This window comes from Eretmochelys imbricata, chromosome 23 (assembly GCF_965152235.1).
Source record: "Eretmochelys imbricata isolate rEreImb1 chromosome 23, rEreImb1.hap1, whole genome shotgun sequence".
NCBI lineage: Eukaryota > Metazoa > Chordata > Testudines > Cheloniidae > Eretmochelys > Eretmochelys imbricata.
In genome coordinates this window covers 9,046,663-9,059,273 of record NC_135594.1, presented here as the reverse complement: position 1 = coordinate 9,059,273, position 12,611 = coordinate 9,046,663, and the positions used below count along the sequence as shown (strand labels likewise).

At 59.2% G+C, this 12,611-nt stretch overlaps 1 protein-coding gene across 2 annotated transcripts; it reads right to left on the bottom strand.

Annotated features, from left to right (window-relative positions):
• Nucleotides 1-180: 180 nt before the first annotated feature.
• On the bottom strand, nt 181-2,838 carry ATF5 (activating transcription factor 5). 2 transcript variants are annotated; one of them, XM_077840123.1, is made up of 3 exons: nt 2,656-2,838; nt 1,828-2,073; nt 181-1,423 (listed from the first exon to the last, which is right to left on the bottom strand). In XM_077840123.1, the coding sequence occupies exons 2-3, from the start codon at nt 1,991-1,993 to the stop codon at nt 708-710; spliced, it is 882 nt and encodes a 293-aa protein (XP_077696249.1). In that variant the 5' UTR covers nt 1,994-2,073; nt 2,656-2,838; the 3' UTR covers nt 181-707. The 2 variants fall into 2 exon arrangements, with proteins under 2 accessions (XP_077696249.1, XP_077696248.1); XM_077840122.1 differs by having other exon boundaries at nt 1,828-2,124; nt 2,656-2,837.
• Nucleotides 2,839-12,611: the final 9,773 nt, after the last annotated feature.

Below are 12,611 nucleotides of genomic sequence, written 5' to 3'. Positions count from 1 at the left end.
GCACCCAGCCTTTGTGTGCAGGGAAAGCCAGGTGTGGACATTGTCAGCCCTGTGATGCAATGGGGAACTCTGCTTCTAGCAGAGATGGCAGAAGTGGGATAGGGAAGTCTGCTCCCTTGAGGCTGAGTGCAGGGGGAGCCCCAGCCCCCAGGGAAGAAGGGGTGCTCTCACATACACTGCTCAGCCTGAAGGCAGGAACAGCCTTTATTGGCTTTTATACTCTATAAAAGATGCTACAAAAAAGTCTATACAAATGTTTTTGTACATAACTCTGCCTGTCTCATGCACTCTCACTGTACCCCTCCAGCACCCTCCCACACCTTTCTTACACATCCCTTCTCTGCCACAGCAGCACCCTGCTCCTGCCATTGTTCGGCTCCAGCCCCACTCCCCCAACATCCCTCTCTCGAGGCAGGGCAGGCTGGCACAGGCAATGCTGGTGCTTGGAGAGCTGACATGCCTGGCAGCCTGGTTCCCCCTCCCAGGTCAGTGTCACCCAGACTTCCCCACATGTCTAGACACTGCTTCCCTAACCCAGACAGAGCATTGTCTAGCTCACTATCCCCTGAACCCCCCCTCTACTGCATTAGGGCGTATTGTGCGCCAGGCCTGAAGCTCTGCATCTGCCAGAGCGCCCCCGCCCCCCCCCCCGCCTTGCATGTCATGCTCTAGACCTGGGGTGGAGTTTGGGCTAGCTGGCCCTTGCCCTAGCTGGCACGGAGCCTCTGGCTCCGAGCCTTGTAGACCTCAATGAGCAGGTCCTTGACATACTGGATCTCTCGCTCAATGGAGTCTGCCTTCTCCTTGAGCTCACGGTTCCTGGCCTCCAGGCCCTGGCACTCATCATCCAGTGCCTCATACTCAGCCCGCTTCCGCTGGCGGTACCGCAGTGCTGCTGTCTTGTTCTGGTCCCGCTTCTTTTGCTTACGGTCCCCCTTTTGCTGGGGCAGGGCTGGCCCACAGGGGGCTGCTGGCTGCTCCAAGGGGCTTGGCCTGCTGCGCTTGGCTGCTGGGCTACTGGCACACTCCTCCTGCAGGCCCTGGCCAGGGCACTCCCCAGGCACCCCTGCCCCATACAGGCTGAGGAGCTCCAGGCATCCCGAATCCAGGGTCTGCAGTGGCATGGGGTTATCAGAGCTGAAGGGTGGGAAGGACCCTGCTGGCCCACTCCCATCCCCGAAGGGGAAGTGGAAGGCAGGCTGGTGCGAAGGTGGTGTGCTTGGGGCTACCTGGTCCAGGCCCAGTCCGGGGGACAGTGACTCCTCCAGGAAGTAGTCCTCCATCTGCTCCAGCTCTTTCTTCAGGAGGGAGGCCATGGCCTCCAGGTCGGGCAGTGGGGGTGAGGGCAGCGATGGGTCCCCTGACTCCATCAGGAGAGAGGAGAAGTCCACCCTCTCCGTCATCCAGTCTGAGAAGCCATCGCCTGTGTGGAGAGAGCAGGCTCAGAGGCTGCATTGGGGAGCCCTGTCAGGAAGCGCGCAGCACAGAGTATGCTGCTCCCATGAAGGGAGCCGGATGCAGCTGCCCTGGAGAAGGGAGGGCGAGGTAGGCAGGTACCAGGCCTAGCCAAACCCCCTAAGGCTTTACAGCTTGCCTTCTGCTGTCCTGGCCGCAGCCTAACCTAGGAGCCAGGTGCCCCATGGGCATTGAGACACCTGAGCAGACATCCTAACCCCTCAGCAACACCATCTCCATCAGTGGGGAAGGGCTGGGATCTCCCAGCCTGGCAATGTCCTAATGAGGCAAACTCACTGGAGGCAGCACAACCAGTATCCCCCATCTTCTCCCCCCCCACCCCTGTACTTCCCACTCCTGCCAGTACTGTACCTGCCAGCATCATTGCCTCTGTGCCATGGGCATAGCGCCCATCCGTGGCCCCTGGCATGGGCTCATAGTGGCCAGGGATCTTGAGGAACTCAGCCCTCCAGGAGAGGGCACTAGCTGGGAGCAGAGTCTTCTCCAGGTCCAGGGTCAGCGCTGCCAGCATTGACATGGTGGGGCAGGTGCGGGTTCACGCAGGCCACAGCACAATAGGGCAAGGGGCCAGAGCGTGGCGGGCGGGGGCCGCGATTCCTGCTGGCAAGAATGGTGGCAGGTAAGGAGATGGGGGCAGAGCAGGAAGACCTGTTGGGGGGACAAGAGAGGGTGAGCAAGGCCCCTGGCATAGGGGAGGGCACCCCTACACCCATGGCAGGGCTCAGTCCCCCCCCTTCTGCACAGCAGCACCCCATAACAGCGAAAGGACAACCCTGTCCAGCTTCCCTCCACTCATCAAACCACATCGCCCTGCCCGGGGGCTCAGCTCCCGTCCCTTCGCGCAGGCTCAAGTCCCCGGCAGTGCTAGGAGACGGCGGGCCAGCCCGCCCCGTCCGCTCTACCCGTGTGGGGAGGAGCGAGCCCACGGGGAGACACCTCCAGGCTGCAGCGTGATCCCGGCAGCGCCCCCGCCTTGGGAGCCAGCCAGCCCCGACCCCCGGAGACACCCCGGGTGCATTGCCCGTGCAACAGTGCGCGCCCCCGGGGGTCCCGGCCCCACCCGCGCCCACCGCGGGGCTGTAGGCGGGCACGCGGCTCCCCCCCCCGGGGTCCCGCGCGATGGGCCCTGCTGTCCCCGCCTAGGGAGCCCCCCATTCCCAGCCGGGGCGCCGCACTCACTCCATGGCGGCGGCGGCGGGGCGGCGCGGCGCGGCGCTCGCTGGTCCGGGGTCGGGCAGCGCTAGAGAGCCATGGCGCGCGGCGCTCGGGTCCCGGGTCTGCGTGTGCGGAGAGAGGCGGAGTGAGGGGGCGGTGAAGAGGGACCGCTATCTATAGCGCCTACCCCCCCCCGTGCCGCCTTACAGCCCGTGTTCCTCCGCCCCGCCAGCGGGGCCGTGCGTCCACCAGTCCCCACCCCCCAACCCGGCCCGCCCCCCCGCTGTGCCTCAGGGCTGCGCGGCTCCGGCTCCCCGTCCCCTTCTGCGGCGCCCCCGAGGCAGGAGCCAGGGGCCTATTTTGCGGGAGGGGCGCAGGACCTGGGGGGGCCCGATTGCAGCAGGGTTGCATCAGCTGTGGGGAGAAGGAGGGGGGCAGAGCTCGCCGATGATTGGCTGCAGTGCGCCGGGAGCGGGGTAGTGATTGGCTGCAGGGAAAGCTGGGCGGCCCCCTCCTCCTTCTCAACTTAAGTGGTAGGTGTTGTCAGACGTCACCTGGGACAAAGTGTCTGTCTGGTTCCCCAACACCCCTTCCCCCAGTGGCCAGCTCTTAGCATCCCCAGCTCCCCCGAGCACCCCCCAAACCTCATCTCCCTGAGCATCCAGTTTGCTGCAGCTCCTCCCCCACCAGCACCTCTCCGGGGCACCCTGTGCTCCCCATACAGCCGCCATAGCATCCAGCTCCCACACCCCCAGAACCACTCCCCACTCACCCCCAACCCCCATGATGAGCACACTGTACCCCCCAAACTCCAGCACCCACGGTCTGCCCTCTCTGACTCAGGAGGGTTCTGAGCTGAGGCCAGTGTCAGCTCTGTGCTGCCATGGCCCCAATCCCAGTGGGGAGCAGGGCCTGCCAGCCAGTCTTGGGCAACCCTGCCCTGCAGCACTGCCAGGAGCTACCCTGCTCTGTGCTCCTGGCCAGTCGGGTGCGGGGCTGGGGGAGACACGATGAGGCGCATCCAGCACTGGAGCCCCCATACGGGCCATAGGCTGGGTGTGTGGCTGGGGGCCTCCCTCAGGTCCTGGGCTGCTGAGATGGGCACACGGCACTCAGCAGCCTGTGACCTGAACCAGGGCATTGTGTCTCCAGGCAAATACCAGGCTCAGGGGATAGGGCTGGGGCTTGCCTGCACGTCCCACCCCACCCTGGGCTGATTCTGGTCTGTGGACTCTCATGTGTCCAGGGGAACAAAAGTCCAGCTGAGCCTGCTGTGTGATTAGAGACAGGGGCATGGATTAGTGCGAAACATTCTCCTCAGCCCACCCCAGCAGTGTGGGAGAGCGCAATGGGTAAGCAATGAGGCATGGGATCAGGGCATCAACAAGTGTGTCGGAAACTAGACCTAATTGGCGGGCAAAATACCTGCCCTGCCTTGGGGGTCCGCAGGAAAAGACTTTGGGGGGATCAAAATGGTGAAGTGTGGTCTGCGAGGAGGGAGTTTCCCATCCAGGCTGCCCCCCACCCATCTCCTGGGACCCCAGGATCCAACATGGCACATTGGCACATGGCACATCCAACATTGCATCTTCATCATCCTGACATGTCCTGACTGTGCCCCCACTAACATCTCCGCTGGCGTGCCGCCGGCGAAATCCTTACCCCCACTCAGGAGGTGAAAGTTGGGTGCCTGCTGACACCCTCTGTCCATCCTGTGTCACTTTTCTTCCCCGCTCCCTTCCTGCTTAATGAGCATCTCTGTCCTTTCCAAGCTGGGTGCTGAGCGCCCTGCCTGAGGGGCAGTTCCAGCAAGGGTCTACCCCACCTGGCGCTGGTACAAGTTTGCCAGTTCTCCAAGTGGCTGATCCACCTGGGCCAGGCTGGGTCCCTGGGGCAGGAAGGCTGCACATGAGAGCCAGCCCTGGAGACAGCCTCTGCATTGGCTTTTCTCCCCACTGTGCATTTGTCTTGTTTTATCTTCTAGGAAGCGGGATCGCACATTAACAGCAGCGACGCCCCCAGCCCAGCTCACTGCGTCTCTTCTCCCCGAAAGGGCGGTTAGTTCCATCTTTGGTATAACCCTTGCGGGTGGGGGTCCCTAGGAAAACTCTCTCCTGCTAACGGGAGGGGAAACAGGGGCTGTGGGCACCCTGACAGCCCGACAGGTGCTGTGCTTCCCTTCCCTTCTGCGCTGTATCCTCAGGAACAGGTTAAGCAGGTTGTCAGTGCCCGTTTTTGCCGGAGGACCAGGCAGGCCAAGGGGAGGGATAGCTCAGTGGTTTGAGCATTGGCCTGCTAAATCCTTGAGGGGGCCATTCAGGGATCTCGGGCAAAAATTGGGGATCAGTCCTGCTTTGAGCAGGGGGTTGGACTAGATGACCTGCTGAGGTCCCTTCCAGCCCTGATATTCTATGATTCTATGATTCTCTGTGCTCTCACCCCATTTATTCCAATGAAACTAACCCCCTCCACCTCATGCTCCCCCCCCCCAGCCCCCAAAGACCCATGCAGGGAATGGGGGGAGGTCGTGGAGGAGCAGAGCAGCCCGGGCCATGCTGCCACCTGCCCAGTCTGGCTTTGACCGGCTTCCCTGGCCCCAGGCTGGCACCGCGGCCCTTGTCCCCTGGCTCTTTCTACCATGGATCAATAGCCCAGAGGTCGCTGTGTGGCGCCAGCACAGGAGGGAGCAGGGACAGCCATCCCTCCCCCGACTTTCCCCCCCAAGCTCCTATCTAACCTCCTGCCCTGCATCCCGCCCCGCCTGACTAAGCCTGGTGGTGCCCAGCCCAGAGCGCGGTGCCCACTGGAGTGGGGGGCAGCCCTGCCAGTGATGGGGGCGGGGGGCAGCTGTTACTGCAGGTGTTGGGGAAGTTAGGCGGTGCAGGGTTGGGCTAGGGGGGTTGACACTGCCTCCCCATGAGCTGCAGAGTCCGGCTGTGCCTCTTAGGCCGTGGAGCAGGTATGTGGAGGTCTCTTTGCCCCTGTGTCCAGGGCCACCTCTGGGTTTGGTGACCCCCTCTTCCCTTGCCGGGCCCAGCCTGGTCCCTGTGGGAGGAGACAGGCTGGTATCCCTTAGGGATGGGGTGAGGGGGCTGAACTGGAGCTGCAGGGCCAGCCCCACCCCACAGCCGGCCCTACTTCCCTCACACCAGGACATGCGGGAGACGGGTGGGTGCTCACTGGCCCTGGTGTGGAGCCCAGCCAGACTAGACATGGCCCTTGGGGAGCCCTGCCAACCCCAGGCCACTGTCCTGGGGAACATCCAGGAGGGGGAGCATCTGCTGACATGGCTGGGGTCTGGGCACTGGGAGAGATGTCCCTGCCTGGCTAAGGCCTGCTTAGGGCTGGGGCAGAGCCAGGGTGGAGCTGGGACAGGGCCAGGTCACTGCTGGGGGCCAGGGCAGAGCCAAGTCATTGCTGGGGGCCAGGGCAGGGCTGGGGTTACAGATCCGCAGGATCGGTGCTACGCCCCCAACTTTGGAAAAGTCTCTCGGAGAAACCCTTTAGTGTGCCAGACCCCCAAGGGGTCTCGCTCTTCTCCAGGGCAGGCCACGGGTCCTCACCATCTCCTAGACTGAACCTCTGGGTTCCAGCCTCCTGCTCTACCCCAGTGCGTCCAACAGCGACAGCCTTCACCACCCTGCAGGGATCCATGCACCTCAGCCAGGATTGACAATGACACCCAGTGGCGTTTTCAAAGCGGTCGGGTTTGTTGGCACACAGCACAGGGCATCCTTGGGCAGCGCAGAGAGAGGAAGGGTCAAGCAGAGCCCATTCTGGTCAGACTCGAGCCCAGGCGAGCTGGGATAAATGCCATTTTCAGGCTCAGTCTCTTCCTTTGTCAGTTCCCAGGAGAGGGCAGGAGAAGCTTCTTCCAGAGCCCACACTTATCCCTGCTGGTCACCTCCTCGTCTCCTGCTGGGGTCTGTGTCCCGCTCCCTGCTGAGAGCGTTGAGCCTGGAGTCACTGGAGCTGGCATCATCTCTCTGGCCCTGGGCTCATCTGAGTCAGTTTCAGCCGTTCCTTAAGGACTCTTGGTTCCACCCAGACAGGGAGGTGACTGACACACATGGACACGCAGCCCCTCTCCCCACCCCCTGACACTGTACTGTCTGGGGGTACACTGGCTAGCCATGCAAAGTACAGGGGAAACTGAGGCACACACTGGACTCATAAAAATACTACAGAAAATTCCCACTTCATCACAGCTGGGTCATTGCTAGATGTGGGGCTGGGGCAAGGGCAGGGATGACTGCCAGCCATAGAGCAGAGCTCAGGAGGGTAACTGTGGAGGGGTGAGTTCCTGCCCTCCCAGACACAACCCTGGCCAGCCAGGCACTGCCAATCCCCTACCTGCAAGGCTGCGCCAGCCTGGCTGGCAGGAGAAACTAATGGTTCAACCAGGCCCCAGGGGAGAATATGGCCCTGGCTCTAGACCCCTCCAGGCCCCCCCCCCACATACACACTCTGGTCCCTGCTGAGCAAGACACCTGTCCCTAGGGTGTATTGTGTTGCCAAATAGCAGCACCGTATCCACAGCAACCTGCTGGTATCCAAGTGTGAGCTCTGGGTGGGGCAGGTTGCCATGGAGACCTCCATAGGGGGGTTGAGAGCTAACAGGAGCCTGCTCCCCACCCTTCCCTACCAGGTGCCATGGGCCAGCACATCAGGGGCCTGGAGACATCACAAAGAGGAACCCAGTGACTGCCCCAGCATGCACCAGGCTCACAGCATCCTCACCCCCACATGGGGGTGGGTGTGGGCTAGTGGATTAGAGCTGGGGATCTGGGAGCCAGGATGACTGGGTTCTATTCCCAGCCCTGGGAAGGAGTGGGGTCTAGTAGTTAGAGCTGGGAGGGGCTGAGAGCCGGACACCTGGGTTCTCTCCCTGGCTGTGGCACTCTAGCTGAGCTGCTGTCCCGTTAGACTGTGAATCTGGTGGGCAGGGGCTGTCTCTTGTGTATCCATCCTGCCTGGCCCAGCAGCAGCACAGATGAGACCTTCTTCATGGGAATGAAGCCCCCTGTCTTGCCCCCTCCCTCCTTAGCTCTAGGGGGATATCTGCCCCTCCACCCCCTTCAATGCGGGGCCATCCCCACACCCCCAATATGGGCACAGTGGAGGGATAAATCGAGCAATGGCTCGATCCCAGCTGGCCATAACAGGACCCACCCGCTTGCCCCCCGCCTGGCCTGCGGCAGGGCGGTATCTGGGAGTGGCTCGAAGCACCCGCTCCTGGATCCCTGCAGTGGGGTGAAGATGCCAGCTGGCGTCACGCTGGCTCAGGACGGAGCTGGGTACTGCGGCCCCATGGCGCCGAGAGAGCCCCACAGCTTCCTCTGCTGGCCGAGCATTCGGGGCATGTGCTGTTGCTGGGGGGCAGACGCACACTCCCCATCCCCCTGCCCTCCCTCCTGCCAGGCACCAGGTGGGTGAGGGGTGTTGGTCACATGCAAGCACAGGCGATGGGTCGGGGGTGGGGTATTTATGGCCCTTCCCCCAGAGGCCCGTCTCACTTGTTACATCTGGCGGGGCTCACTGCAGGCCCTGCCTGTGCGGAGGGAGGTTACGTGTTGGCCAGCCATTCCCATCGCTCCCGGGACTCCGGCCCCATTGCTTCACAGTCCCCCGGGGTTAAACTCGGGCCAGCAGCAATGGAGCTGCCCTGCCCCCACCGATGCCCACCCCTCTGCTGAGCTGTGCCATGTCCCATTGGTACCGTAGCCGTAGCAACCGCCACAGTCTCCACAGCAACCCCCACCTGGTTTCCATGGAGGCAGCATTGCCTGGGAGGGTTTAGGGACAAAAGACAAGTTGGCAGGGGAGCCTGGGGAGGGAGCAGCAGAGCCCAGCTCTGCACCCCCAACAGCCCAGCCTGCCAAATGAGATCGCTCCGGCAGGGACCCCAGACCACCGCCCGGCTCCACCGCGATCGCCCCCTCATCTGCCAGGCAAGAGTGGTGCTGGGTGCCACTTCTGCAGTGTCATGGTCTGGGCCCGGGGGAGCCATTTGTGATGGTTAGGGGCCCTGTCACCATCTGCCACCCCTGTGAAATCTCTCTTTTAATTCTGGACACAAATAAAAGCAGATTTTTCCCACTTAGAACATTTATTACTGTAACAAGGTGACGCTGTCCGGGATCCATGGGGCTGGGCTATGGCCCGTAACCAACCAGCCCCTTGGGGATGACCCCTGGAGTGTGCCAGACCATGCCATGGGTCAGGCCTGCTCCCTCCAGGACTCCCAGACTGGGCCTTCGGGTGTTCTCCCTCTGTGTGCAGCCCAACGAGATATCTGCAGATATCCTGAGCCCCTCCATGGCGTAAGGTAACTACTGATCAGTGCCCGCAGCACGGAATCTGACCGTGCTTAGGTGAGGTTAGCTGAGGTGAGGGTTCCTGGTGGTGGAAGCCAGGGTGTTGCCATGTCCTGCTCCCTGAGCTCCACACTCCCCCCCCCCATCCCAACAGAGCCGCTGCGTGTGCACCTGTGATTCCTGCTCTTATCAGGGGCTCCTGTCCCCTCCAGGCCCCAGCCTCTGCTGCCAGCCACACAGCGTTCACATGGTCAGAGTCAGTCCTTGGCTCAGCAGGGCTCTCGCTGCCTCTCTGGATCCTCCCTTGGTACATGCTGATCCCAGCCAGCTCCTGCTGGCTCATCGCTGCTGCTGCGGCCAGTCGTGCCCTCATCCTGTCACACCAGCCCCCTGCCCCAGGAGAAGCATGGCTTTGGCACAAGGCGGGAATCCTTTGTCTCTCTGGGTCCCACGCCCTCCCCCAATGGAAAAGCACCAGGTTTAAGATGGATTTCAGTACCAGGTGACATGGTCACAGGTCACTGTAAGACCCCAAGCCTTCATTCCTTCCAGCCTGACTCACAGGAAGGCCTGCCTGCAAACAGAGCGATCCACAGTCGATTGTCCTGGCTGATGGGAGCCATCAAGGTTCCAAACCACCACTCCCAGCCCTTCTGCACAATCCCCAACCTGGCCTGTTGGTCACCAGTATCACAGCGGATTCCCGCTTCCCTCACGGGGTAACGAGGGCAACATTCTGGGCACATTTCAAAAACCAGCATCCAGTTCTCATCCTGAAACCAGATTTAACCCTTCGTTATTCTTCACCCGTCCAACCAGCGCCTACCGAGGGGCTCAGGAACGTCTGCTGAAGCCACTGCCCTCACCTGCTGTCGTCCTCAGCTATAACCCGACAATTAGTGGGTTAATGAGCACCAGTGCCAGTTCTCACCCACAGGGCAGGCCCCTGCTTACAGCTGCTTCTTCGGGGAGCGGGTTGGTTTGTTTCTTTGGATCCACAAAGGGACTTAGGTGCTGTGATGTTCTGTATCACCCCCCTGCCCCAACTTTTGGGCATCGAGAACGTTAGCAGACCAACGATGGGATCCAGGCAGCCTGCACTGGGGGGGCCCGGGTCCCGGCACAACGGATGGGGTGAGACAGACACTCGCGGATGGGACCCCAAAAGCCAGCACACCAGGTAGGGAACTGCCTATGCCAGCCAATGGACAATGCTGAGCCAAGGGGATGTGTGCGAAGCCCTGCCCCACGCATGGAGTTAGACACCTAAGAAGGCACCCAGCTCTGCTTGTGGCCCATGAGCGGGAACCCCTCTCTGGAGCCAGGTAGCTGAGATGGGGGTGTCTTGTGTGAATGAGTGGGGCGCCTGCCTCGTTCCACGCAAAAGGGGCTGAGACAGAGGCTCCCCTTCTTTACCCCAGAGCACTCAGCTGGGCTGTGGGAGACCCCAGTTCAACTCCCCTCCCCCACCTGCAGGGCAGCCCGTATCCGAGCAGAGGTCTCCCACGCCTCAAGACAAAGCCCTGTCTGCTGGGTGAGGGCATATTCAGGGGCCTCCTTCACTCCTGCCCATTGAAGCTGCTCCATTTTGGATTACGAAGGAATGAGTCTGTGGGCCGTACCAGCCCATTCCTACACGCCACCCCACTGTCATGGGGAAGGCGCCTGTACATACAGCTCAGAGCACTTCCGTGGGTCAGACCTGTCTAACAGGGATCAGGCACAAACCAACGCGGGTGGGGAGCGCGGCTCTTCGAAGCTTGGGCTCATTAAAACAGATCTTTGATTGACGATGGCCAATGAGAGACTGACATTGCTTGCTAATTTATTGTTTGAACGTGCCATTGGCCAGTCTTTGGCTCTCTCTGATGCTGTGACTCACTTCACAAGGGCAAAAGCGAGAAGAGACCTCGTGAACTGAAGGATGAGGGTTAACATTCTAACACTGTCACCGACTGGAACATTGTGTAATACGGGTCCACCCAGTGTTGGTGCACAGTTCAATTCATAATGTTAGCACATTTCAGTTGTTCTTAAAATTAAAGGTTTCAGAGTAACAGCCGTGTTAGTCTGTATTCGCAAAAAGAAAAGGAGGACTTGTGGCACCTTAGAGACTAACCAATTTATTTGAGCATAAGCTTTCGTGAGCTACAGCTCACTTCATCGGATGCATACTGTGGAAAGTGTACAAGATCTTTTTATACACACAAAGCATGAAAAAATACCTCCTCCCACCCCACTCTCCTGCTGGTAATAGTTTATCTAAAGTGATCACTCTCCTTACAATGTGTATGATAATCAAGTTGGGCTATTTCCAGCACAAATCCAGGTTTTCTCACCCCCCCCCCACAAACCCATTCTCCTGCTGGTAATAGCTTATCTAAAGTGACCACTCTCCTTACAATGTGTGTGATAATCAAGGTGGGCCATTTCCAGCACAAATCCAGGGTTTAACAAGAAAGTCTGGGGGCGGGTAGGAAAAAACAAGGGGAAATAGGTTACCTTGCATAATGACTTAGCCACTCCCAGTCTCTATTCAAGCCTAAGTTAATTGTATCCAATTTGCAAATGAATTCCAATTCAACAGTTTCTCGCTGGAGTCTGGATTTGAAGTTTTTTTGTTGTAATATTACAACTTTCATGTCTGTAATTGCGTGACCAGAGAGATTGAAGTGTTCTCCGACTGGTTTATGAATGTTATAATTCTTGACATCTGATTTGTGTCCATTTATTCTTTTACGTAGAGACTGTCCAGTTTGACCAATGTACATGGCAGGGGGCATTGCTGGCACATGATGGCATATATCACATTGGTGAATGTGCAGGTGAACGAGCCTCTGATAGTGTGGCTGATGTGATTAGGCCCTGTGATGGTGTCCCCTGAATAGATATGTGGGCACAGTTGGCAACGGGCTTTGTTGCAAGGATAGGTTCCTGGGTTAGTGGTTCTGTTGTATGGTATGTGGTTGCTGGTGAGTATTTGCTTCAGGTTGGGGGGCTGTCTGTAGGCAAGGACTAGAACACTTCAATGCTTTTACTTCAATGCAGCTTTTAAACTGAGGTCTAGGGGAAAGCCAACAGGTGCGAAGGAGCACGTGGTTCGGACAGAGACCTCCCTTCAGGGAGGATCTATTAATGGAGATTCTCTGTCCTCATAAGGAGGAGAGGAGGGAAGATGACAAAGTACAGGTAGCAGTGGTGGATTTAGAGTTGGTGGGGCCCTGTGCTCAGCTTCATTTTTGGGGCCCCCCCTTGGGACCCAGCCAAGAAAAAGCACATTCTCTCTGATCTTCCCCCATCCCTGTTCTTCCTTCTTTTTTTCTTCATCCTCCTCCTATATTGTAAGTAATAGGAAGTAAATGAAAATACCGTGAGGTACCTTGATTGTTTTTGTAGTCTAACTTTTTTTTTCCCCACAGACCACTTGAAAATCACTACGGGTCGAGGCAGACCACTTAATGATCTTTCCAAATATTGTTTGTACCGTTAGCTAACTAGTGTAAAGGGCTTTGGAGAAGAGTGCTTTATATATATAATTAAAAAAAACCCTCCAAACATTGGGGTGCGGGGTCTGCCCAGGACTTGGAGAGAGAGTGTGTGTGTGGGGGGCCTCAGGGCTGGGAGTGCAGGGCCTAGGAGGGAGTTAGGGTGTAGGAGTGGGCG